This window comes from Platalea leucorodia (assembly GCF_965183815.1).
Source record: "Platalea leucorodia genome assembly, chromosome: 4".
NCBI classification, from domain to species: domain Eukaryota; kingdom Metazoa; phylum Chordata; class Aves; order Pelecaniformes; family Threskiornithidae; genus Platalea; species Platalea leucorodia.
The window spans coordinates 128,003,041-128,025,623 of record NC_138826.1 but is presented as its reverse complement, the minus strand read 5'-3'; the positions used below and the strand labels follow the sequence as shown (position 1 = coordinate 128,025,623).

Here is a 22,583-nt window from a genome sequence, read left to right as displayed (position 1 = left end):
AAAATGGGGATGAGAGAGAGGTTAAAAACCACCTGCGGGTCACCTTGTCTTGGGGATCTGTCCCAGCCAGCGCTCGGCACGGGCACACACTGCACACTCAGCCAGTCTGAAACCAGGGGCTGCTCTTGGCTGGGTGGGGAAAAGGATCCAGATAGGCTTAAGCTCACACATATGACGATAAGGGAGCTAAGAGGGCTGGAAAGCACCAGGGCAGACTGTGGCTGCATGACAATACAGGGCACCTTGGGGAACCACAGGTGATCTTGGGGCTGTGCATAAAAACCTGTTTTCCCTATGCAGCTTTTTCTTTGGCTCCATTCAATTGCCTCAGTAGATGTTAGTACTCTCAACTATTCCTGAATCAGAGAATAAGGTAACTGGGCAGTGTACTGGACATCACTGAGCAAGTGTTTGCTAGGAGCTGTGGCGGGGACCAGTGCTGGCTTCTGGGCAGGTTCTCACTGACAGCACCGGGATGTCGGGGGGTGGGAGGGAGAATGGCACATCACTGAACTCAAGGATTTAGTTCCCTGCTATTCTGACTTTGAAATTGTATGCTTCCAAACAAGGCCTGCCTGCCTCAGTACAGGACAGCTGTGAGCAGCTTTTCCTTACAGATAGCTCCAACAAACCTCCTGTGGTCAGGATTCAGCAGCATTCCCAGACAAGCTATCAGTTCATGTCATTCTCCATTTACTAAACATTAAAGATGTCACCTGGTGGCTATGTAGGGGCCCATTGCCATTATATAAGGCCAAGGTGAATATGACACCCCCCCCCCCCCCCCCCCAAAAAAAAAAAAAAAAAAGGAAGGAAGCATTCCCATATTCCCACATTCCCTCCTTCCTCTTTATGGATGTGTTTTTAGCAACTGAGGTCAATTGTCATGTCTCTTTACGAGATTAAACAACACAGATAAATTTCAGGTTGGTACCCTTGCTGTACACCCATTAATCTGTTTTTAATTTCTCTGTCCAAAGCATGTATCGACATTCAGTCATGCTTTTAAAAGGCTGAGCAACGGCGAATTCACTGCTTCTGTTGGGAGTTTTTTTCTTATAGCTACCAATGGCAAGAAATTGTCAAAGCACTGTTAAAAATTGTGTGCTTTTTTCCCCTGTTGGAATTGCTCAAATGACAGCTCTGTCTCATTCATAATTTTCAGGTCTTTCTCTTCCAGATTAAGGACCCCCTATTCTATTACGATTTTCTTTTTGCTTCTACTTGCACACTGTGATCAGTATCAGTGTTTGCTAAGTAGAAGAGCTAAGTTCTGACTGATTTATCTTTTACTCTCCAGTTTTTAAACTTTTTTTTTTAATTTTAATATTGAGGGGAAAACTTTCAGTCAAAAGATGAATTCTTTGCCTAGCATAATGACATTCAAACTTGTTACTCCATCTTGGATGTGGGTGCTACAAGGCTGAGAAAGCACTGCCTGGCTGAGCTCTCCAGCAGTCTCCCAGATCAACATATTCTTTAATAGTTTGTTGTTCTTTTTAATTACTAATTTTTCATGCATTGAACAGGTACATAAGGACTATATCATCTAATATTCTGGAAATCTTGGACCATTGCTCTACCGCCAGCCAGCCCCCAGCCAAAGCCATGTGCGTTTTGATGCAAGAATAGCCCAACTTGTTTGGCCCAGCATTGCAGCCAGAAGCAGGTGCCCGAGAGGGGTGAGAGCTGGGAGAGACCGCAGCAGTGTTCCCTAGGAATCGTCTCCTGTCTCCAGCTGTCCCTGTCTGCAACACTGCGTAATGTGCACGTTGAGCTGTATAAATTCAAAATTATGTATGTGTGAACTTTCACAGCGCTAAGGCAAAGGCAGTTGGTGGTTTTGTTAGGGCACAAGTGCCTCCATGGTGTAGGTGTGAGAGGGGAAGGCTCTGTCCAGGACCTTGCTGGACGCTTTTACTACTGACCTGTTAGCCAGAGGCAGGAGTCTGCTGACAAGTTACGGTGAAGCCAGCACCAGTGAAGGTGAGGACCTGTCTGTTACGTAGGAGGAATAGGGGACCTCAGGAACCAGAGTGATAAAAATAAGAATAGATTTTGTAATAGGAGGTTAGGCATGTAAGGGTTAGTCACCTGTTTATGCTCCAAACTGGGGCTCAACACTTGGAAATAAGAGGTGAGCAAGAGGTGTGTGAGCCCATTGCATGCTACCAACGAGCCCTTGGTTTGATGTAGGTACACAGCAATGACATGTCAGTCATTGTATTTGCAGCAGCAGGGAATTGTTAGTTCCACTGCAGGAGGGACAATGAGTTCTGGAGAGCTGCAGATGATGCTCTCCCCATGCTGATAAATTCAGGCTGGATTAGGCATGGAGATACAGGGCTACAGTACAGATGTAGGAGTTGTGCAGCGGAATGACCCCAATTTTTCACCATGGTCTGGAGCAATGTAGCAGTCAGTGGACACAGCCACATGACAAGAAATGCCAGATTTAAACCCATTGTCCTCAGACATCCTGTACGCAATGAAATAGGTAGGAAAATCTCCCTTTCTCCCTTGGACTGCACAGGAATGAGACTTGAAAGAGTCTCCACCTTGCCTCAGCTCCTTTCCTCTCTCTCACTTGCACTGAAGGCGATTTTTCATGGTCACTAATGACTTACCAAGTATTTCCCAGTGCAGCTACACCTTTGCCCACTGCTGACCAGTCCAGAAAGGCTGGAGGGGGGGGCAGAGAGGGAGCACTGATGCCATCAGTGCTAGGGAGGGAGCTGGTTTCTGTTATTCCCCCTGGGAGAAGGAAGGGACCGCTGACCGGTGCGATGATGATGCACTCAGTATGAGACCCAGCTCAGCTCTGGTGCAGCCTCTGAAGCAGGGTGCCTTATGTCGCCACTGTGCACGTCTGCATAGCTCCAGCATTTTGGGCTGCATTTATCACCCTTCCTCCTACAGGAGGCCAGATGTGCTCTGTGCCCACCCAGGGAAGCCAGCCTGAAAGAGGATGTGGCTTTCCTTGCCAAGCCACCACATCCCATTTGCAGCCAGGTGAGCAGATCAGGTAGGCTGGAGCATATAGCCATGGGAGGTAAAGTCCTGAGCCCTGGGTACAGTCCAGTCCCAGTTCGAGATGATAGCTGGACTGAGGGAGCTGGCAATACCACAGGATTAATTTCTCCTGGAAAGGACTGGATTGTTTTGTTTGAGGCACCACCAGCAGCCACAGCCTGCTTGCATGCCCAGACCACCCAGGAGCCCTGGGTGCCAGCACTGGGTTTGCCCACCAAGTAGTGTGCTGATACAGACCCCTGAGAGGGTCCCACCATGAGCGAGGCCCTGCCCCACCACGGGCAGTAGTCCTGCCCTCCCAGCCCTCCCTTACATCCATGTCCAAGAGCAAACAGTGGATGGCATCCAGTGCTTGGTAAGAGGGAAAAACTAGCACTGTCCCCCAGGTGCTGTCCAGTTTGTCTTACCTGCATGAGGAAAAGCCCGTGTGTCCTCGAGCCCGTGTCTCCTTGAGGTGTGTCCTCGAGGCTTGCGAGTGGCGGAGAGGCTTTTAACCCTGCAAGGGCCCTGGGGGAGACGCTTTCAGAGGTAGCTCTTGCTCAGTGGCAGGAGCAAGGAGCAGAGGAGCATTTCCCCCAATCAGCCTGCACAAGTGGAATCTGAGCCCACAGGACAAAGCCCTCCCGGCACAGGACCCACACTGATCTCCTGTTCTGCTGCAGGCTGTGCCAAGTGCAGACCAGCCAGAGCTCTCTAGCCGTGGTCTCCTGCTCCAGCCCTGTGGCAGCTCTTGGGGTGCCTGGGCTGCAGGACAACTGACCATGCCAGGCACCCTGGGCCATAGGAGGGTGGCTGTCTGGGGAGGCTGAGAGCTGCAATCCCTGTGCCCTAAATCCTTGTTTATGACCCCATTTTATCTGTTGCAGGGCTATGAGGTGCCTACACTGGCCAATGCCAGCAGAGAGGCAGCAATGAGGAGGGCTGGCCATTGGCCACCCTTGCAGCAACAAACCTGAGGGCAACACAGCCATAAGGTGACTGCATGGCATCTGCACCACACCCGTGCTCCCACCATCTGCAATAGCCATGCCCACCTGGCCCAGGCTGTGCAGGGTTCTCTGGAGTGAAGAGTGTGGTCCAGGGGACTAGGAGAGAACGTGGCCATGGTGGGACTGTGATTTGGCAGCACCTCTGATGGGACTTAGTTAAGGCACCAAGTAGGGTCCTGTGAGTTCTTGAAGAGCTAGGCAGCAGGATTACATGGACTTACACAGGGTGAATGCTGGCTGCTCTGAGCCTGGAGCCATTCCTGATAGAAACAGCAGGTTTAGCTGGAGTTCACCACATAGTGCTATGGAAATGTAAAGCGGGAAACCCAGGAAATGTGAAGACTGCAACAGGGAGTGAACCTGGAGATCAAGACTGAGACATGATTGTTTCTGCAGCAGGAATACACCATTGCTTTATTTCAGTCTTTTTTCAACCTCTGTTTCCTGAGGATCAGGCAATAGGAGTTGATCCTATAATAAGCTCTGTATCTGAAATTTCAAGAGTTGAGGAGCTGAGCAGTAACATCATTTGGAAAGCAGGGAAACCATAGGCAACAACCCTACACGGGAAGGAATAGCGTGTGGAAATTCAGCACAGGCACTATAGGGAACTACTAGTTCAACGAGGGGAAAATTCGTGTCAGAGAGGATGTCTGAGGTTGCAAAAGATGAATAGCAGTAATCATGAACCCTGTGTGTCTAAGAGCATGTTTTCAGGGAAGCTGGCCTGACAGGGTAGAAGGACCATGGTAACAGGACTTTGTGACACAGCCATTTGCTTTGAGTTTACAAAAGTACATCTTTCTCTGGTGGCAATGATGAACATTTCTTTGTTTCATACAGAAACTCAGTGGCATGGCATTCCAGTATAACCTGGCTACTCTCCCAGGTTTTAGATGAAGGCACATGCTGACAGCACATGGAGAAACTCTCTCCCACACTGATATTTGAAATAGGGCTTTGCTGAGACCATCAACACTTGGCACAAATATTAAAATATACCAAAAATCTTGCCAGATGCCAGAAACCTGGTGTTCGGTTCTGGTAATCCATGTCCATTTTCTGTGGTAATGTCTTCACGACAGCCTTTATGAGAAGAAATATCAATGTTTGAATCTCCTCTGGTCTACTGAGGCATAGAAAATCTAGCCTCGGGGGTCCAGTGAGAAATCAAATCTCCATTAATTTGTGAAGTGTTAAGGGAGTTGTTTTTTAAACAAAATGCCTAAATTTGGGTGTGTAACCACAAGGATCGAGCCCAGCTCCTGTAAGTACTCAGCACTTCTGGAAATCAGACTGGGTGGAAATTAACTGGGTGCAGGGCCCTTACCTTCTCCAAGCATAAGCATTGCACTTTCCAAAAACCAAGTGTACTGTGGTAAAACTGGGAAGATCTGCAAGTCATGTTTCCCTGCTTGTTTTGAGAGATACGTTCTTCTAGCTCAAGGATTCTTTCTCAAGCAAAAACCACCATCGCTTGTATCACAGCTCACTACCGCAATACTGCCTGCTCACTGTTAATGGTCTCCACATGTGCACAAATGCTTCCTTTGGACACAGAGACAAGGAAAACAGTGCAATTCATGGTGTTCAGGGTGGCAGGAACCTGCTTGCTGGATACAACCCCTACCCAAAGCATAGCCAGCTCCATGGTCAGACAAAGCTGCTCTGGGCTGGATCCAGTCAGCTCTGGAAAACCTCTAAGGCCAGAGATCCCACAGCCTTTCTGAGACCGTATTCCACTACTTAATGATCCTCAGAGTGACTGTTGTTCCTTACATCTAGGTGGAAGGAAACCTCTTGAATTGCCAGCTCTGAATCCTCTGGCGGTTTTGGTTGGTGGTAAGCTCAATATGAGTCAACAATGTGTCCTAGTGGCGAAAAGGGCCAACCATATCCTGGGGTGCATTAGGCACAGTATAGCTAACTGGTCGAAAGAAGTGATTGTCCCACTATAGTTAACTGTACCTCAAGTACTGTGTGCAGTTTTGGGCTCCACAATGTAAGAAGGATATAGAAATATTAGAATGTGTCCAAGGGAATGCAACAAATATGGTGAAAGGACTAGATGGCATGACTTATGAGGAGCAGGTGAGGATACGAGGTTTGTTCAGCTTAGAGGAGACTGAGGTGACCTCATTGCTGTCTACAACTTCCTCATGAAGGGGAGTGGAGAGGGAGGTGCTGATTTATCTCTGGTGCCCGGTGATAAAACATGAGGGAATGGCTTAAAGCTGTGTCAGAGGAAGTTCAGACTGGATATTAAGAAGTTGTTTTTCACTGAGAGGGTGGTCAAGCACTTGAACAAGCTCCCCAGAGAAATGGTCATGGCTCCAAGCCTGTCAGTGTTCAAGAAGCATTTGGACAACACTTATATATATGGTTTAACTTTTAGGTTGCCCTGTGTGGAGTCAAGAGTTGGACTCAATGATCCTTGTGGGTCCCTTCCAAAGGAGAATATTCTGTGATTCTATGAACTTGAAACCTCCTGTCTGAATTTTGCTTGCTGCCTCTCACCCTCTGTCCATGCCCCATTGTGACGAGCCTGGCATTGCTTTTTTGATAACCTCCCCATAGGTACTGAAAGGCTGCTATTTGCCCCCCCCCCAGCTATTCCTTCTGTAGGCTGAACAAGCCCAGCTCCCTCAGCTCATAGTGCAAGTGCCCCAGCCCTGACCATCTTGGTGGGTCTCCACTGAATTCTTCTGAGTTTGTTGGTGTATTTCTTGTTTCGGGGAATCCAGCACTGGATGCACTACCTGGATATGATCCCAGAAGTACTGAGTAGAGGGCCATAACTGCTTCCCTCATTCTACTTTCTCTGGTTCTGTTCACACAGCCCAGGATGCTGTTGGCCACCTTTGCTGCCAGGGCACATGGCTCACTCATGTCCGGCTTTCTGCCCACCAAGGGCCCCGAGGGCCTTTTCTGCAGAGCTGCTGCCCGGCCAGGCCTGCCCAGGCAGGCATCCCCAGATTGTCTTGTTGCCAGGGGCTCTTCCTTCCCAGGTGCGGGACTTGGCATTTGTCCTTGTTGAATTTCATGGGGTTCCTTCTGGCTCATTCTTCCAGTCTGTCCAGATCCGTCTGGATGGCAGCCCTGCCCTTGAGCATATTGACAGGTCCCCTTGATTTGATGTCACCTGCAAATTTGACAAGAGTGCACTCATCTCTTTTGTATCACTAGTGAAGATGTCAAACAGGACAGGTCCCAGGACAGATACCTGTGATGCTTTACTTGTCACTGGCCTCCAGATACAGCATGACCTCTAACCTCTCTAAACCTGATGATCCAGACAGTTTTACACCACCGCTTTCACTCATGTTGCTGTTGCTTTGACATATGCAAGCTGAACGCACTTTTCTTCCTGCATTTTCTGCACACGCTTCTACTGGCCGTGCAACCTCATTTGCCCTGGCTTTCTGTGGCCATAGCTGGCTCAGGAGCTTAGTAGTTTGTTAATGGCCATGTTTCTCCCTGCTGGCTGCAATGGGCTTGTGCTCTGTTTTTTCCCTCAGTGATTTTTGACTGTCACTGAGGCAGTTTTGATGGTACTAAAACCATACTGTCCACTGCAGATGTAGTAGTTCAAACACTTTTAGTACAAACTGTAGCTTGGGCTTGTGTGTTCTCTTTTACCACTGAACATTCCTTTTTAAAAATCTCCATGGGCAATGTTCTGTATTTTTTTCTCATAAATACCACAGTTGTAACACTCAGACTTATTTAACAGAGATTATAGTAAAACACCCTGTTTTACTATGACATCAATACAGTCGAGTGTCCTGAGCTTCCAGCTCCCTTGTGCCACCCAGACGTTGCCATACTGGAGTAGGTCCTGTGGAGGTTATAGAGGTGGTTGGGGTTGGAGCACAGGACATACAAGGAGAGGCTGAGGCTGCTTTGTTCAGTTCGGAAAGGAGAAGGCGAAAGAGAGACCTTACTGTGGTCTGCAGCTGCCTAATGGGAGTGGGAGAGATGATGGGTACAGACTCTTCTCATAGTTGCATGGTGACGAGAAGAGGCAACAGGCACAAGCTGTAACAGGAGACATCCTCACTGGACATCAGGGAAAAATCCTTCAGGCACTGGATCAAAGTCCTGAGAGGCCATGGACTCTGTCTTTGGAGGTACTCAGCACTCACCTGGCCGCAGCCCTGAGCAACCTGTGCTAATGGGTCCTGCTCTGAGCGAGGCTTGAACCAGAGGCTCCTTTCCACCAGCACAAGTCTGATCTCTGGAATGAAATTCTCATCAGGTTTTGTAAGAACAATATTTCAGGTTTTTTTCCCTTTGATTTCCTCAAGGAAAGAGTTTCTTCTGGGAAATTTTTTTTTTGCAGGTAAGTTGCTGGAGTTGCCTGTTATCTGGACCAGGCAAGAAACAAGAATGAGCAAAATTTGGCATTGCCAGTTTGGCGTACCCAAGATAGGACAAAAGCCTCGCGCTGCATCTTGTGAGAGTGGTAATGGATTACTGCCTGACTTTTTTTTCCTAACAGCTGACAAGGAGATTTTTTGGCTGAAGAAAATTGCATTGTCTCAAGCTTTTATTCAGTTTAATTGACTGCTTGTATTCATATTTTAGAAAAAAAGGTAATGAGGGTTGCACCTATATGATCCAACTATAAAACTGGCCAAAGCTGACCTGATTTACTTGTGTTTGTGATGGGCTAAGAGCATGCACAAACTCAAACACCATGATCACGCAATGTAAAGTGACTTGTTACCCTGTGGTACCATCCCTGCATTGTGGGGTTATGGGGCAGGTCTAACACCTACACAGAGTCCTGGAAAATGGAAAGTGGTGTCCTGGCACCAGCCCCAGGGTCACTGTTTCTTCCTGGCCAACTTGTATCCAGAAAGCGACAGGGAAAGTCTTTCCTGTCACCACTGAGCAGCACTTTTGCCTAATGATTGCTACCCGGTACTTCCTGGGCAGCTATGGCACCTGCTGCCCCATCTCCCTTCCTCCCTCCTCCTCTGGCCAGCTCCATCCTCCTGCTGCACTGAGCCACCCCTCCAAGGCTTCTCACCCAGGCCTTGCCCAGGCTTGGGCATCAAGTCTGCCCCAGGGGCCAATTAGTGCACTTCAAACAAGCTGCTTTAAATAGAAGGCTGAAGTTTGAGAGAGAAGTTTTCTTGTTTCCAGTTTGTCCGCTTGGTACCCATTCCCCCCAGGCTTCTCTCCACAGAGAAAATGCCACTAGGGTTTCAGTGCCAATTACTAAAAGCTTAGAGCACTTCACTTCCTTACATAGCATGTTTTTGTGAGACTTGTAAACAAGGCACAAAGTGGGCTATTAAAAGTTTGAGGCAGTCACTCATGCAATAACTGTGAAGCTGCTTACATCTGCTGTAATCAATTGCATCATAATGTAGAAGCAGCAGAATGAGACATGGAGAAAGAATGTCTTTGTTCTATATAGACTTCCCATCTTTGGAACGTTCACACTCTAGACAAAAAAACACACACAAAGTTGTTGGAGTATTAAAAGGAGAAAAAGGTAAATAATTTAACAGTGCTTTAGCAGTCAATATGAAACACCTGAATGACAGTAAACTTTATGGAAAACCTAAGTTATTGCAACAGGAAATACAAAGCTGAAGTTCCACGGCCATTTGTAACACCGATTGTGCCTTCTTGCCCAAATTCCCGCTCTGCTCTGAGGCAGTGTATCTACACCATATATGTATACTACAGCCATGTCAGTTAGGTATGACAGATTGTTATAGGTATGCAGGGCAGTTTGATACCCTGGCTTTTACTGGCAGCTACAGGTTCCTGACCCATCTGTGGGGTGGGTGCGTAGGGAGATACAGGTCCGTATTTAGTGCAAGACCCACTGCATAACGGATGTGAGCCAGATCACAGCTACATATCTGGAGCGGGTACCACTGCACGTGCTGCAGCAAAAGCACTTTGGCTAGGGCCACAGTGTCTGATCTAAGCATTGGGAGAGACATCTCACAATATGAAGCTGGGCCAGAGTTTTTCACAGAAATGTATCTTTTACGGTTTTAGATATGAACTCGATTTATTATTGGAGGAATTTAGCTAGACTGTTTGTGGCAACACTGGCGGTCAGGATGAACAAACAGAGGGAGCACAACATGAGCCCTTGAGAAAGGTTTTAGAGGAAAAGACAGTGCTGCTGATTTGATGGCCAGAATTCAACAGAGACATCAGCACTGATTTGACCTGTTTAGAGTAATACATAGTGCAGCACAAAGATGATACGGACTCACCTGCACTAGTCATTCTGTGCTCTCTTTCATCAATGGAGCGTGACTAGTGGTTTTGGGACAATTTGCCCAATCTGCCTGGCTGGGACAGCTCAGACTCATGGTCCCTCTGGAGACCGGTGCCAGGCCTGAAACAGTCTGAGCATCCCTGAAGTCTGCTTCCAACATCCAGCATTTTCAAGGCTATTTTGCAGGTATGTAAGTGTGCATCACTTCCGTTGTCAAGCAGGGCACAAGCAATCCAGGAGGTTTCTGGATATGGGGAGACACTTTGCCGGACACAGTACTCACAAGAAAGAGCTGGTCAGGCATGTGAAAGCTGAGGGCAGCCTTAGATGCAGTGATCACAAGATGGAGGAGTTCAGAATTCTGAGAGGAGGGAGAAAGGCAAAAAGTGTGAGGGCCTGAGGGCACTAATTAGCCTTAAGATCCCTGACCAGTCTCACCTGGGACCTCCACCCACACTCTGCCCATGGGCCCAAAAACTCCATTTCACCTCAGGCCTCGATCTTAATCCCTGCTATCATGGGCAAAACAATCTCAGCTCAAGGAATTTCACTTAATTTATTGCCAATTAACGTAAACTTTTAATTACTGAGTCAGATACTGAGGAAATCCAACATGACAAATAATTAAAGAAACACTTAGGGAAACACCTTTCCTCCCCTTTCCCAGGCTCAGCTTCAGTCCAACACCTTTTCTCCCCCCTTCCTAGTCTCAGCTCCCCTTGTTGTCCCTGCATGTTATGCTCAGTTCCTCCCAATGCCTTTGGTGAGGTGACGGGCAGCACAGGAGGTTGGGGTCAGTGTGCTGTGCTTTCTTTTGCCACTAACTGCTTCTTACTTTTTTCTTCTCCTGCTCTCTCCTTCTTCCACTGCTCAGTCATGGCACACCCATGGGCTGCAGTCCCCTCAGGGGTGTACCTACTCCAATGCGGGTCCTCCACAGTTTGCAGTTCTTCAAGTGTCCCTGCTCTGGCATAGTTCCTCCCTGGGCTGCAGTCCCTTCAGGGAGAAATGGGCCAATGGGAATTTCATGAAGTTCAGTAGAGCAAACTGCAAAGTCCTGCACCTGGGCAGATTCCATGCACCAATACTCAACTGGGGGGCCAAAGCAACTTTGCAAAGAATTACCTGGGTGTCCTGATGGGCAACAAGCTAGCCATGAGCCAGCAATGAACCTTTGTGGCAAAGGCAGCCAACAGCATCCTCAGCTGCATTAGCAAGAGCATTGCCAGTAGTTCGAGGGAGATCTTTTCCCCTCTATTCGGCACTGGTGAGATCACATTGTCGTGGTTTAACACCAGCCAGCAACTAAGCACCACCCAGCCACTCACTCACTCTCCCCTGGTGGGATGGAGGAGAGAACTGGAAGAGTAAAAGTGAGAAAACTCATGGGTTGAGATAAAGACAGTTTAATAGGTAAAGCAAAAGCTGCGCGCACAAACAAAGCAAAGCGAGGCATTCATTCACTCCTTCCCATCGGCAGGCAGGTGTTCAGCCATCCCCAGGAAAGCAGGGCTCCATCACGCGTACCGGTTACTTGGGAAGACAAACGCCATCACTCTGAATGTCCCCCCCTTCCTTCTTCTTCCCCCAGCTTATATACTGAGCATGATGCCATACGGTATGGAATAGCCCTTTGGCCAGTCTGGGTCAGCTGAGCTGGCTGTGCTCCTTCCCAGCTCCTTGTGCACCTGGCAGAGCATGGGAAGCTGAAAAGCTGAAAAGTCCTTATTCAGCAAAAGCTTGAATAGACAAGAAGCAACAGGCACAAACTGAAATACTAGAAATTTCACTTTAACATAAGAAAACTTTTTTTTTACTGTTAAGGGTGATAAAACAAGGTCCTGAGCAACCTGCTCTAGGGGACTCTGCTTTGAGGTGGGGATTTTGGACTAGACAATCTCTAGAGGTCCTTTCCAGCCTCCAGCTTTCTATGATTCTGTGAGTCAGGTACATGTGGCACATGTGGCGGAGCCTGTATATCATGGGCGAGGACTCCAGCAGGGTGTTGCTGCAGTAGAGCACAGCTGCAGAGAACACACGGCGGGGCATGTGGGTACATGAGTGGCAGGTCAGTCTTCTCCTTCCTCCCAGTGTGGCCATAATTCAGACCATACCCACCTCAGGGGATCTACTGCTATTTAGCGTTTCCCTTTCTGCATTTGATCTATCCTTTTTTCAGCAGCTGGTGTCCAGCTCTTTCCAGGACTATGGAGAAGTAAAATGCCGATTACAATAAAGACAAGATTTGTCTCTTTAGATCTAACTGCATGAACCACTTGTGTTCCTTATAAAGATGCATCTTACTTTACAGTGCTAAATAGAAGGAAGTTATAAGATGCCAAAGAATTCATGGCTTTGGTCTTATACCAGGCCTGTTGTTTTCACATTGTAAAGACAAGGACCTAGTAAAGACAGAAGTACCTGAGAAAGAAGCCATAGAATAAAATCACAGGCAAAATAGAATACTGTTCCGGGAAGACTGTGTGTCAAAGAGATTCAATCCATCTCAGTCCTGAAAGTACCAAGGTATTAACAAGTGCAGTCTTAGATTGTGAGGGTAACAACCACGTCCTCAGTGAGCCTTTCTACAGTACCCACCATCAGTTAAACTGCCAGAATTGCACCAAGTTGTGGATTGGACATATCCATGTGTCTTCTGTGAAGGAAAAGGCATCTCACCAGTCCATACGTTCTTCAAACCTGTCAGTAAAATAACAGAAAAATGATGAAATCCAGAGCAAATAGCTAAGAAACCAAGTTATTACATGCTGGAGTGAGATGACGCCAGGTATCAGAAGGCTGGGGTGACAACAGATGTCCAATTGCTGCCACAGTGAGGGAGTCAAGTGGCGCTGGGATACGTGCAAGTCTCTGCAGTGTGTTCTCAGTCCCTTACTTCATCATTCCTCATGTTCAGTTGCCTTTTGACCCCTCCTGACTGTTTTACTGAAAACACGTCAGGTAGTAGAAGTGAATCTTGTGGAGGGACAGGAACCCACAAGGGCATATGAAAACTGTCAAATAAACATGAAATAAAGTTGACAGGATTCAGTTCTCCTTCCATATGTGGACCTACAAACATAATTCCTCTGATCAGAGATAAGAGAGGAATACAACAGCTCCATTAACCTTGAATGAAAGAAGTGGCAGAATAGGTTCATTCCCTTCTAACTGCAAAAAAGAAAAAGGGGTCCCTTTGCCTAGGATAAAAATCCCAAGACATTAGGGATTTTTTTTCAAAGAAAAGGCTTCCTATAAGAAACAGAGACTAACCATGGTGCAAGGTGGCAACTACTAGGTATGTTTCCACGCTGGATGCTTCATTTGTGTTCTGGCACATGCCTCTAGGAAAATAAATTCTTATTTATACACTTTTAACAGGTTCTGTTAAAGAAACTCACCACTGGACCTGAGCCCCCCCGTGCAACACTTCACATAAAGAGACAACAGACAGCTGGTGATACTGCAATGTAATGTACGTGGGTGGCACTCTGCCATAACACAAGTTGTGACTGCAGGCCCGAAAAGATCTGGAAAACAGTCTGCAGAGAAAAACAGATGGGAGGATGATCTGCAAGCAGTTCTGCGGTCACTGCATTTTTTCAGTCTCTGTCCTGGTGTACTCCTCTGTCAGTGGTGAGTCTGGGTCCTGTCAGCAGGTGAGAATCCCTGCAGCAACCATGCCTGCTGCAGTGTACTGGGATGCCAGGCTTTGAGCTAGCCCAGCTACCTCCATGCTTAGTGCAGGATGAAAGTCAGAGTTGGAATGATTTTTTTTATAGAATCACAGAATGGTTTGTGTTGGGAGGGACCTCTAAGGATCATTTAGCCCAATCACCCTGCCAAGCGCAGAGACACCTTTCACTAGACCAGGTTGCTCAAAGCCCCGTCCAACCTGGCCTTGAACACTTCCAGGGATGGGGCATCCACAGCTTCTCTGGGCAGCCTGTGCCAGTGTCTTACCACCCTCAGTGTAAAACATTTCTTCCTTATATCCAACCTAAACCTACCTTCTTTCAGTTTAAAACTGTTGCCCCTTCTCCTGTCACTACAGACCCTGGTAAAAAGTCTTTCTCTGTCTTTCTTATAAGCCCCCTTTATATATTCTGGCTGCTGTAGTTGCCAAGCCACTCTCCATGATATTTGAAAACTCATAGTAGTCAAGCGAAGTCCCCAGTGACTGGAAAAAAGGAAACATTGCACCCATTGTTAAAAGAGTAGAAAGCAGGATCCTGGGAACTACTGACCTGTCAGCCTCACCTCCGTTCCTGGGAAGATCGTGGAACAGATCCTCCTAGAAGCTATGCTAAGGCACATGGAGGACAGGGAGGTGATTTGACACAGCCAGCATGGCTTCACCAAGGGCAAGTCTTGCCTGACCAACATAGTGGCCTTCTATCATGGAGTGACTACACCAGTGGACAAGAGCTATGGATGTCATCTATCTATCTGGACTTCTGTAAGGCCATTCACATGGTCCCCCCTTCGCTCTAGATTAGAGAGAGATGGATTTGATGGATGGACTTTTCGGTGGACAAGGAATTGGATGGATGGTCACATCCACAGAGTAGTGGTCAATGTCCAGATGGAGATCAGTGATGAGTCGTGTCCCTCAGGGGTCCATACTGGGACCAGTACTGTTTAATACCTTCATCAATGACATAGTGGGATTGAGTGCACCCTCAGCAAGTTTGCAGATGACACCAAGCTGAGTGGCACGGATGACACCGCACTGACGTCTGAGGGATGGGATGCCATCTGGAGGGACCTGAACAAGCTCAAGAAGTGGGCCTATGTGAATCTCATAAGGTTCAACAAGGCCAAGTGCAGGGTTCTGCACCTGGGTCAGGGCAACCCCCAGTATCAATACAGGCTGGGGGATGAAGGGATTGAGAGCAGCTCTGCGGAGAAGGACGTGGGGATATTGGAGGATGAAAAGCTGGACACGAGCCAGCAACGTGTACTTGCAACACAGAAAGCCAATTGATCCTGGCCTGCATAACAAGAAGTGTGACCAGCAGGTCAAGGGACGTGATTCTGCCCCTCTACTCTGCTCTTGTGACACCCCACCTGGATCCGGCTCTGGGGTCCTCAGTTCAGGAAAGACATGGACCTGTTGGAGTGGGTCCAGAGGAGGCCCACAAAAAATGATCAGAGGGATGGAACACCTCTCCTATGAAGAAAGGCTGAGAGACTTGGGGTTGTTCAGCCTGGAGAAGAGCAGGCTCCAGGAAGACCCTTATTGCAGCCTTTCAATACTTAAAGGGGGCTTATAAGAAAGATGGAGAAAGCCTTTTTTAGTAGAGCCTGTTGCGATAGGACAAGGGGTAATGGTTTTAAACTAAAAGAGGGTAGATTCAGACTAGGTACAAGGAAGAAATGTTTTTACAGTGAGGGTGGTGAAACACTGGAACAGGTTGCCCAGACAGGTTGTAGATGCCCCACCCCTTGAAACATTCAAGGTCAGGTTGGACAGAGCTCTGACCAACCTGATCTAGTTGAAGATGTCCCTGCTCATTGCAGAGGGGTTGGACTAGATGACCTATGATTCTACAATAAATATATTCAAAGCCTGCAATAAGGCCTCCCCAGAACCTTCTCTTCTCCAGGCTGAACAACCCCAACTCTCGTCTCTCTCCATAGCAGGGGCATTCCAGCCTTCTTGACCATTTTCGTGGCCTCCTCTGACCCGCTCTAACAGGTCCTTGTCTTTCTTGTACTAGGGATCCCAGAGCTGGATGCAGTGCTTCAGGTGGGGTCTCACCAGAGCAGAAAGACAGAATTGCCTCCCTCAACCTTCTAGCCATGCTTCTTGTTATGCAGCCCAGGCTTTCTGGGCTGCAACTACACATTGCTGGCTTACATCCAGCTTTTCATCCACCAGTGTCCCCAAGTCCTTCTACACAGGGCTGCTCTCAATCCCTTCATCCCCCACTCTGTACTGATACTGGGAATTGCCCTGACCCAGGTGCTGGACCTTGCACTTGGCCTTGTTGAACCTCATGAGGTTCACATGGACCCACTTCTCCGGCCTGTCAAGGTCCCTCTGGATGCCATCCCTTCACTCAAGCATGGTGTCAGCTGGGTGTCAAGTGGACTCAGTTTGGTGTCGTTATTTTTACTGAGCATTATAAAGTTCTGGTGGGAATGGACTCACTATCTCCAAAGTGAAAGCTGCCACTACCATCATGTACCTGAGGAGTCGCCCAGTGATGTACTAGCAGTGATGTACTACAGTGATGTACTAGCAGTGATGTACTAGCAGTGATGTACTAGCAATTTATATTCCAGTGTTGCTTGCGAACATATAAGCAAAAAGGCTTCAGGGTGTGGAGACAACAAAGATTCGTACATCTATCTACCAGTTTTTCCCAACTCTCTACCATTTTCCTTACCTGGGAAGGAAAAAGGAGGCAGAGAAGCAGGGCTTGGGGAAGAGTTTGAGAATGGGACCTCATGGAAGTTCAAATCACACAGTAAAAAGCAGTAACATCTTGTCTGAGTCTGAACTAAACTTGTATCACAGTGAGCCCATGTTCTTGGAGTATACGAACACCTGAATTAGTGCTTGAAGGCTAGAGGTGGAGTTTGACCAAAGTAAGTAAATCACAAAGGCAGCGGTTATGATGAACACAGAACTGCTGTTCCCCAAATCAGGAACGGGTTGTCCAGACAGGTGTCAGATGCTCCAGACTAAAACAGACAAAAATAAGCAGTTTTTTTTTTATGCTACAGGCAATGGACTTTTGAAATTGGCTGCCATGGGAGGCTGCAGAGGTGGACAGTACCAGCAGATTCAAAACAATAGTAAATGAACCCTTAGACTGCATTTGCTGGTCATGCTATTTCTTATATCAACACTGTGACTACGGATATATCTCCTGGAGAGAAATATGCCATTAAGAAGCTGCTGGTGCAAAGATTCTCCAGGGTCTGCTGTTGTATCTGAGACATCTCCAGTACACAACAGCTACATGAAACCTGAGGTGATTGCAGCAAACTGCAGCTGCCATGGCTGCCCTTCACCTGCTCTTTGTAAATGCCGCCCTCCACAAGGTGGCATAAGTCTTCTGTCAGCAAAATCCTGAGACAGATGATTGCTGAGACATTTTTATTACCGGTGTCACAGGACTGGCTCTAAAGCAAGTCTCTTTTGCAAGAGGTCCAATTTGCCACTGAAAGTCACGTCCAGCTCCATTCCTAGTAATGGAAAAAGTATAATGCCAGGAGACACTGCTATACTTCACCGTCTGTCTGTACTTGCATCACAGCCCATTAATATCTCATCTCATTATGAACTGAGCCCAAAGCTTTCCATTAGCTCCAAGCCCTGGTAGGTTCCAAGCAGCAACAGTTTCTGTCTGTCTTCATCAGATCCTGATCCCAATCACTAACATGCCCAGGACATGAACTGCCCTTTCATTCAAACATCTTCACATTAGGTTCCCCACTGACTATCTAGTACTTTTATTAGCCAGATTTCCTCTTTATTTGCTCCCCGTCCTTCCAAAATATTTCAGATAAACAAAACCTGGCTTCCGTATTTTCACACAACTAGGGAAGAAAAAAAAAGTAGTCAGTTATGCAAGCTGTTGTTGAAGCTGAGTACTTAAATTTAAAATGGGACAATGTTTATCTTTTCCAGAGAAATTCTTCAAAAATCTGTCCCATCTCCTGAGCGCAAGGAGAGGTCTGGTAGATAAGCAGTTGGTGGGATAAATTATGTTAACAAGACTGTAGTGTTTCTGTGAAATACTGGAGCACTTCCTCTAGAAAGCAGAAACTGTATGGTTCATCGTCCTTCAGTCTAATATTCAGGTACCATGCTTCTGTGCGAATAAACAACAAGCAGAAGGCATTTAAGCATTAGTAAGAAGAGGAAACAACCAAAATACAAATGTCTACTGTGCATGAGATTGTTGCAGCATCAGACATTGCAAATTTAAGCTAAACCAGCAGTCGGATAACTTGCCTTTATTATTTTACAACATAATGCTTCGAGCTCAAGTAAAGGAACTGAAAATCTTTATGAAAGAGAAGAAATAGCATATGCTAGGCATGACCAAGATTTCTTAAGAATGGTTTGACTCAGGTGTAAAAAAAAAAAAAAAAAAAGCATACAAGGAATTGTTTTAAATTAAAGCCATTGGAAATGACAAAATCAAAAGCGATTCACCACAGGACCGAGAGGCACCAGGACGTATACAAAACAGATGCTAAGTGTCACTAGAGAAGTTAAACATTTCTTGAGCGCTTACAAGGATGGGGAAAAAAAGAAAAAGGAAAAAAAAGACTTTCATAAGAGTCCTCAAAACAAAGAGCATCTGCTGTCATCTCATAAATCCAAAGGCTTCCTTTGATAATAAAAATAATTTTTGACAATATCTCCTGCATCTAACATCAAATATTTCAATATTAGATCTCCTGATAAAGTTCGCAGAACATCTTTAGATTTGCAAAACAAACACTCCGTCTAAGGAAATGGGACTGCAGAGTTTTGACAACCTCTACTCAGGTACAGTCTTGGTGGACGAAATAAATGTTAATATGGACATAACAACTGACAGCTATCTAAGTAATAGTGATTGCGATCTGATAATTATTCTGTGAAAACACTATGCCACTAAGCCAGTGTTATTTGTACTTGAAATTTTAAAAGGGTCAGTTTCCCCAAACGTAATAATTGCAAGTGACTAGAAAAAAAATAAACATTTAAAATGAGAAGAGAAAGCTAGGAATTATCATTTAATGACATCCTAAATATTAATCCAAAAAAGAAAACACAATATAAAGAAGGTGAAAAAAATAGTAAGGGTTAATAGTTACGAGAAAACACACACATAACTTAAGAGACACTCAGGGAATCAATAAAATATCAATTAACAGTAGCATTAAGGACAGTAAGATTTCAGACCTGTATAAACGCATACTCAATCATGAGCAGATCCACCATTGGATACTGCTGATGAAAAGAAAAGCAGCAATGCAAAAATGCAGAAATATTCCGCAGATCCTTTTGATCTGTACCTGGAACAAAACAATGACTGCACTTAATCTCATGCAACAGTAAGGAAGGAACAAAAATGTTGATGTATTTAATCAAGGAAGCTCTACAACAGCACTTCCTACAATTAAACATTTTTCAATCAAATGTCCAACGTTTCACATAGTTGTCTTAAACTAGTCAAAGAGTAACTTGCCTTGTTGACACAATAATGCACTAGTAAATTTGGGACTCAACAGCTCAGTCAAGAGCTTTAGTGACTAGTATCATCGATGCTACTAGCCATGCGTAACTTCAGAAAAGGGAGAAAGGCTAACAAACTTCTTGTCCCAAGTACATTACAAAGGTACCTTCACCAATACAGTGCATTTGAAATTATCCAAAAGAAATTCACTCAGTATGACATGGCACCTTAATTAAAAAAAAAAAAAAACCCAAACCAAAAAACAACCAAACAGCATTGTAAGAAGCTATTAGGGGGACAGCTTAAACAGATTAAAAACTCATACAGGAACAGATCTCAAAATGCATCAAACAGGAAAACATAAATAAGCATGTCCGAACCCTGCATTGTACCTCAAAATCAAGTCCTCATGCACCACCATATAATAATTTCATTGATTATCTGGATAATTAAATGACTTTGTCCATAAAATTTACAAAGGACATGGAACTCAGTGCTTCAATGCCCAGTAAGCCTATAGGCAATGAAGTCTTTGAGTTGCCATTAGGCATTTTGTTACAAGGCTTAATGTAAAGAGCTCTTGGCAGAAATTCTACAGCCTCTGTGTACCAGCATTCAAATTAACTTCTCTGGCCTTTTATTATGCATTCAAGAAATCCATAGCTCTAATAGCCACTACCAGGTTTCACCAGAACTACTGATCTCATGCCCCAGGCAATCTAAAAGCACAAAACAGAAGATCCTTCACAGGCACTGGACTACTCCACACCTTTCTGCAACTTCCCCTAGAACTTCTGTTGCAGGCTTGTCAGCACTGAACCAATAGGATATGCTGCTTTCCTCTTGAGAATGGCTTCTAACTGTGTCCTCCACCAGATGCTTAAGATACTAATCACGATACAAAACTGAAGACAACCATGTTTCTCAGCTTGGATCCAGGAAAGCAAGAACAGAAGAGTTAATACTGCCCTGCTTACCACTGCATTTTTTCATATTCTTTTCCCCCTCTTTTCTCCTTAAGAAACTGTGGGAACAGAGCAAATATTAAGAATCTCAGGCCTACTATCAGTAAAACCAATCATATCCTAACTGGAACTAGCAACCCCCTTTCCACCTAGCCCTTTGATGAACTCACTGGTACTGCTCATATTCAAATAAACACATGAGGGACCAGTGAACTGCATGGCTAGACCTCTATATCAAGTTGGAGTACTGCTACTTCAGAAGTTTTTCCTAAAACGCCCCAGCACCTGTATGCTGCATGAATAACATAATCCCAGGTAGCACAACATAATGTGCATTAGGTCCTTCCCTCCCCCACGCCCCATAAAAGATGCCATGGCTCTATGTCTTGTTATGGGGCTGACCCAAACCATGTGCCTAGCAGCTACTCCCAGCTCAGCAAACCATACCCCCAGGTAACTCAGGTCAACTCTGTTTCTTCATCCCTGAACACACAGTGGACACGCTCCTCTGCATTGTAATACACCTGCCCACAGCGCAGACGTGGCTCCTCCTGCTGGTACCAGAGCTGTTCATTGAACTCTGGGAAGAAAAAGGCAATTTCTCTGCTGGCTGATGCTGGTGAATCTGTTAGAAAACAGAGGAAAAGAAGATGAGAGATGCTAGTCTGGCACCGCAAATATGTGCTATGTTCTGAAAGGAAGGGCAGAAGCCGTAAAGAAAAGCGCCAGGCTCAGTCACACCAGGACAGGTGTGAGTGGAGTCTGCAGAAGTGAGCAAATCATTAACTTTGACTCCCAGAACGGAAAGCAAGCAAAGGCAGACAAAATACCATCATTCACACCTCCCTGAGCTCCAGTCTTTGCCCAACACTCAGCCAAGAAGGACAGGTCTACCTGAGCCATGAGTGGTATTCCTGGTGTCAGTGAGGCCATAAGCTCCTCGGATGGAGTCCGGGACGCTGTTTCGGGCTCGGAATACTTTGGTGGGTCCCATCAGGGACCTCCAGAAGGAGACAGCGTTCTCATGGGCCAAGATATAAGCCCACATGGGGCCACTAAGAAAAGCACCAGGGAAGAGCAGAAAGTAGATAAGGTTACAAAAGGGCATAGCTCCTTCATTCTTATCAATACAGCAAGTGCAAAGAAGCAAGGAAGTGCAACTGCCACGCAGTGCTCTCTGGGAGGGGATACAGACCCACCACGACGCAGACACTGAGACGGTGGCTCAGAAGCAGAGCACTTGCACGAGTGACCTCCTCCTAGGTGATGGTACCCACAACCCCTGGGGATGCCACCCCACCAAGTACCGCTGCTGTCACAGCGGAGGTGGTTCCTGACAGTCCTCCATCCCCGCGCCCAGGGCCTTCCCCCTCGGCACACCACAAGCACCAGCTCCCGATGAGACGCATCCCGCGCCGAGGCGGGCCCCTCCCGATGCAGAAGCACTGTTCGGGCAAGACAAGAGTCCACCCGCAAAGCCAAGCGAGCTTCTTCCCCGCGCCCCGCACGGCCCGGCGGCGGGCACGGCCCGTACCTGGCCATGAACTCCACCAGCCGCTGGTAGAAGAACCGCCCTGCGGGAGAAAGGCGGCCCGAGTCACAGCCCCGCTCGGCCGGCACCGGCCCCGTCCGGCGGCCAAGCCCGTCCGCCCGCAGCGCCCGCCCGCCCGCTCCTGGCGGCGGCGGCGGCCTCGCCCGCCCGGAGCCGCCGCCCGCCTACCCGCGTGCTCCCGGTAGAAGCGGCGGCTCTCCTCCCGTCCGCAGCGCAGCTCCTTGGCGCGCACGATGAGGAACCGGTTGCTGAGGATGGTTTCGTGCACGGCCTGCGGGCAGAGGCACAGCGCTGGGCGGCCGACGCGCACCGCCAGGACGCCCCGGGCCGGACCGGCAGACCAGACCGGGCCGGGCCGGGCCGGGCGGCGCCGGCGGGGCGGTCCGGTCCGCCCACCCTCACCTCTAGCACCAGCGGGTGGGCCACGGCGTCCGGCTTCAGCAGCGCCAGCGTCAGCTGCAGCGGCCGCCCGCAGCGCCCCGCAGCCGCCATGGCGCCCGCCTCGCGCGGCGGCGCCGCGCTGCTGACGGCGACGGGGCGGGCGGTGGCGCGCGGGAGGCGCCGCCGAGGCGGAGAAGGGCGGGGCCTGAGGCGGGGGCGGGG

General features: G+C 47.5%; 1 protein-coding gene across 6 annotated transcripts; it reads right to left on the bottom strand.

The window, feature by feature from the left end:
• Window positions 1-11,063: 11,063 nt before the first annotated feature.
• On the bottom strand, window positions 11,064-22,509 carry NME6 (NME/NM23 nucleoside diphosphate kinase 6). Of its 6 annotated transcripts, XR_014228060.1 has the most exons (9): window positions 22,383-22,509; window positions 22,149-22,251; window positions 21,963-22,002; window positions 21,323-21,483; window positions 20,876-21,053; window positions 19,190-19,302; window positions 16,671-16,968; window positions 12,874-12,975; window positions 11,064-11,963 (listed from the first exon to the last, which is right to left on the bottom strand). XR_014228060.1 is itself a non-coding variant. In XM_082310759.1 (6 exons), exons 1-5 carry the CDS (start codon window positions 22,470-22,472, stop codon window positions 20,887-20,889), a joined length of 561 nt encoding a protein of 186 aa, XP_082166885.1. In that variant the 5' UTR covers window positions 22,473-22,509; the 3' UTR covers window positions 11,970-12,975; window positions 20,876-20,886. The 6 variants fall into 6 exon arrangements, 2 of the variants coding, with proteins under 2 accessions (XP_082166885.1, XP_082166884.1); XR_014228061.1 differs by lacking the exon at window positions 11,064-11,963 and having other exon boundaries at window positions 11,970-12,975; XR_014228062.1 differs by lacking the exons at window positions 11,064-11,963; window positions 16,671-16,968 and having other exon boundaries at window positions 11,970-12,975.
• Window positions 22,510-22,583: the final 74 nt, after the last annotated feature.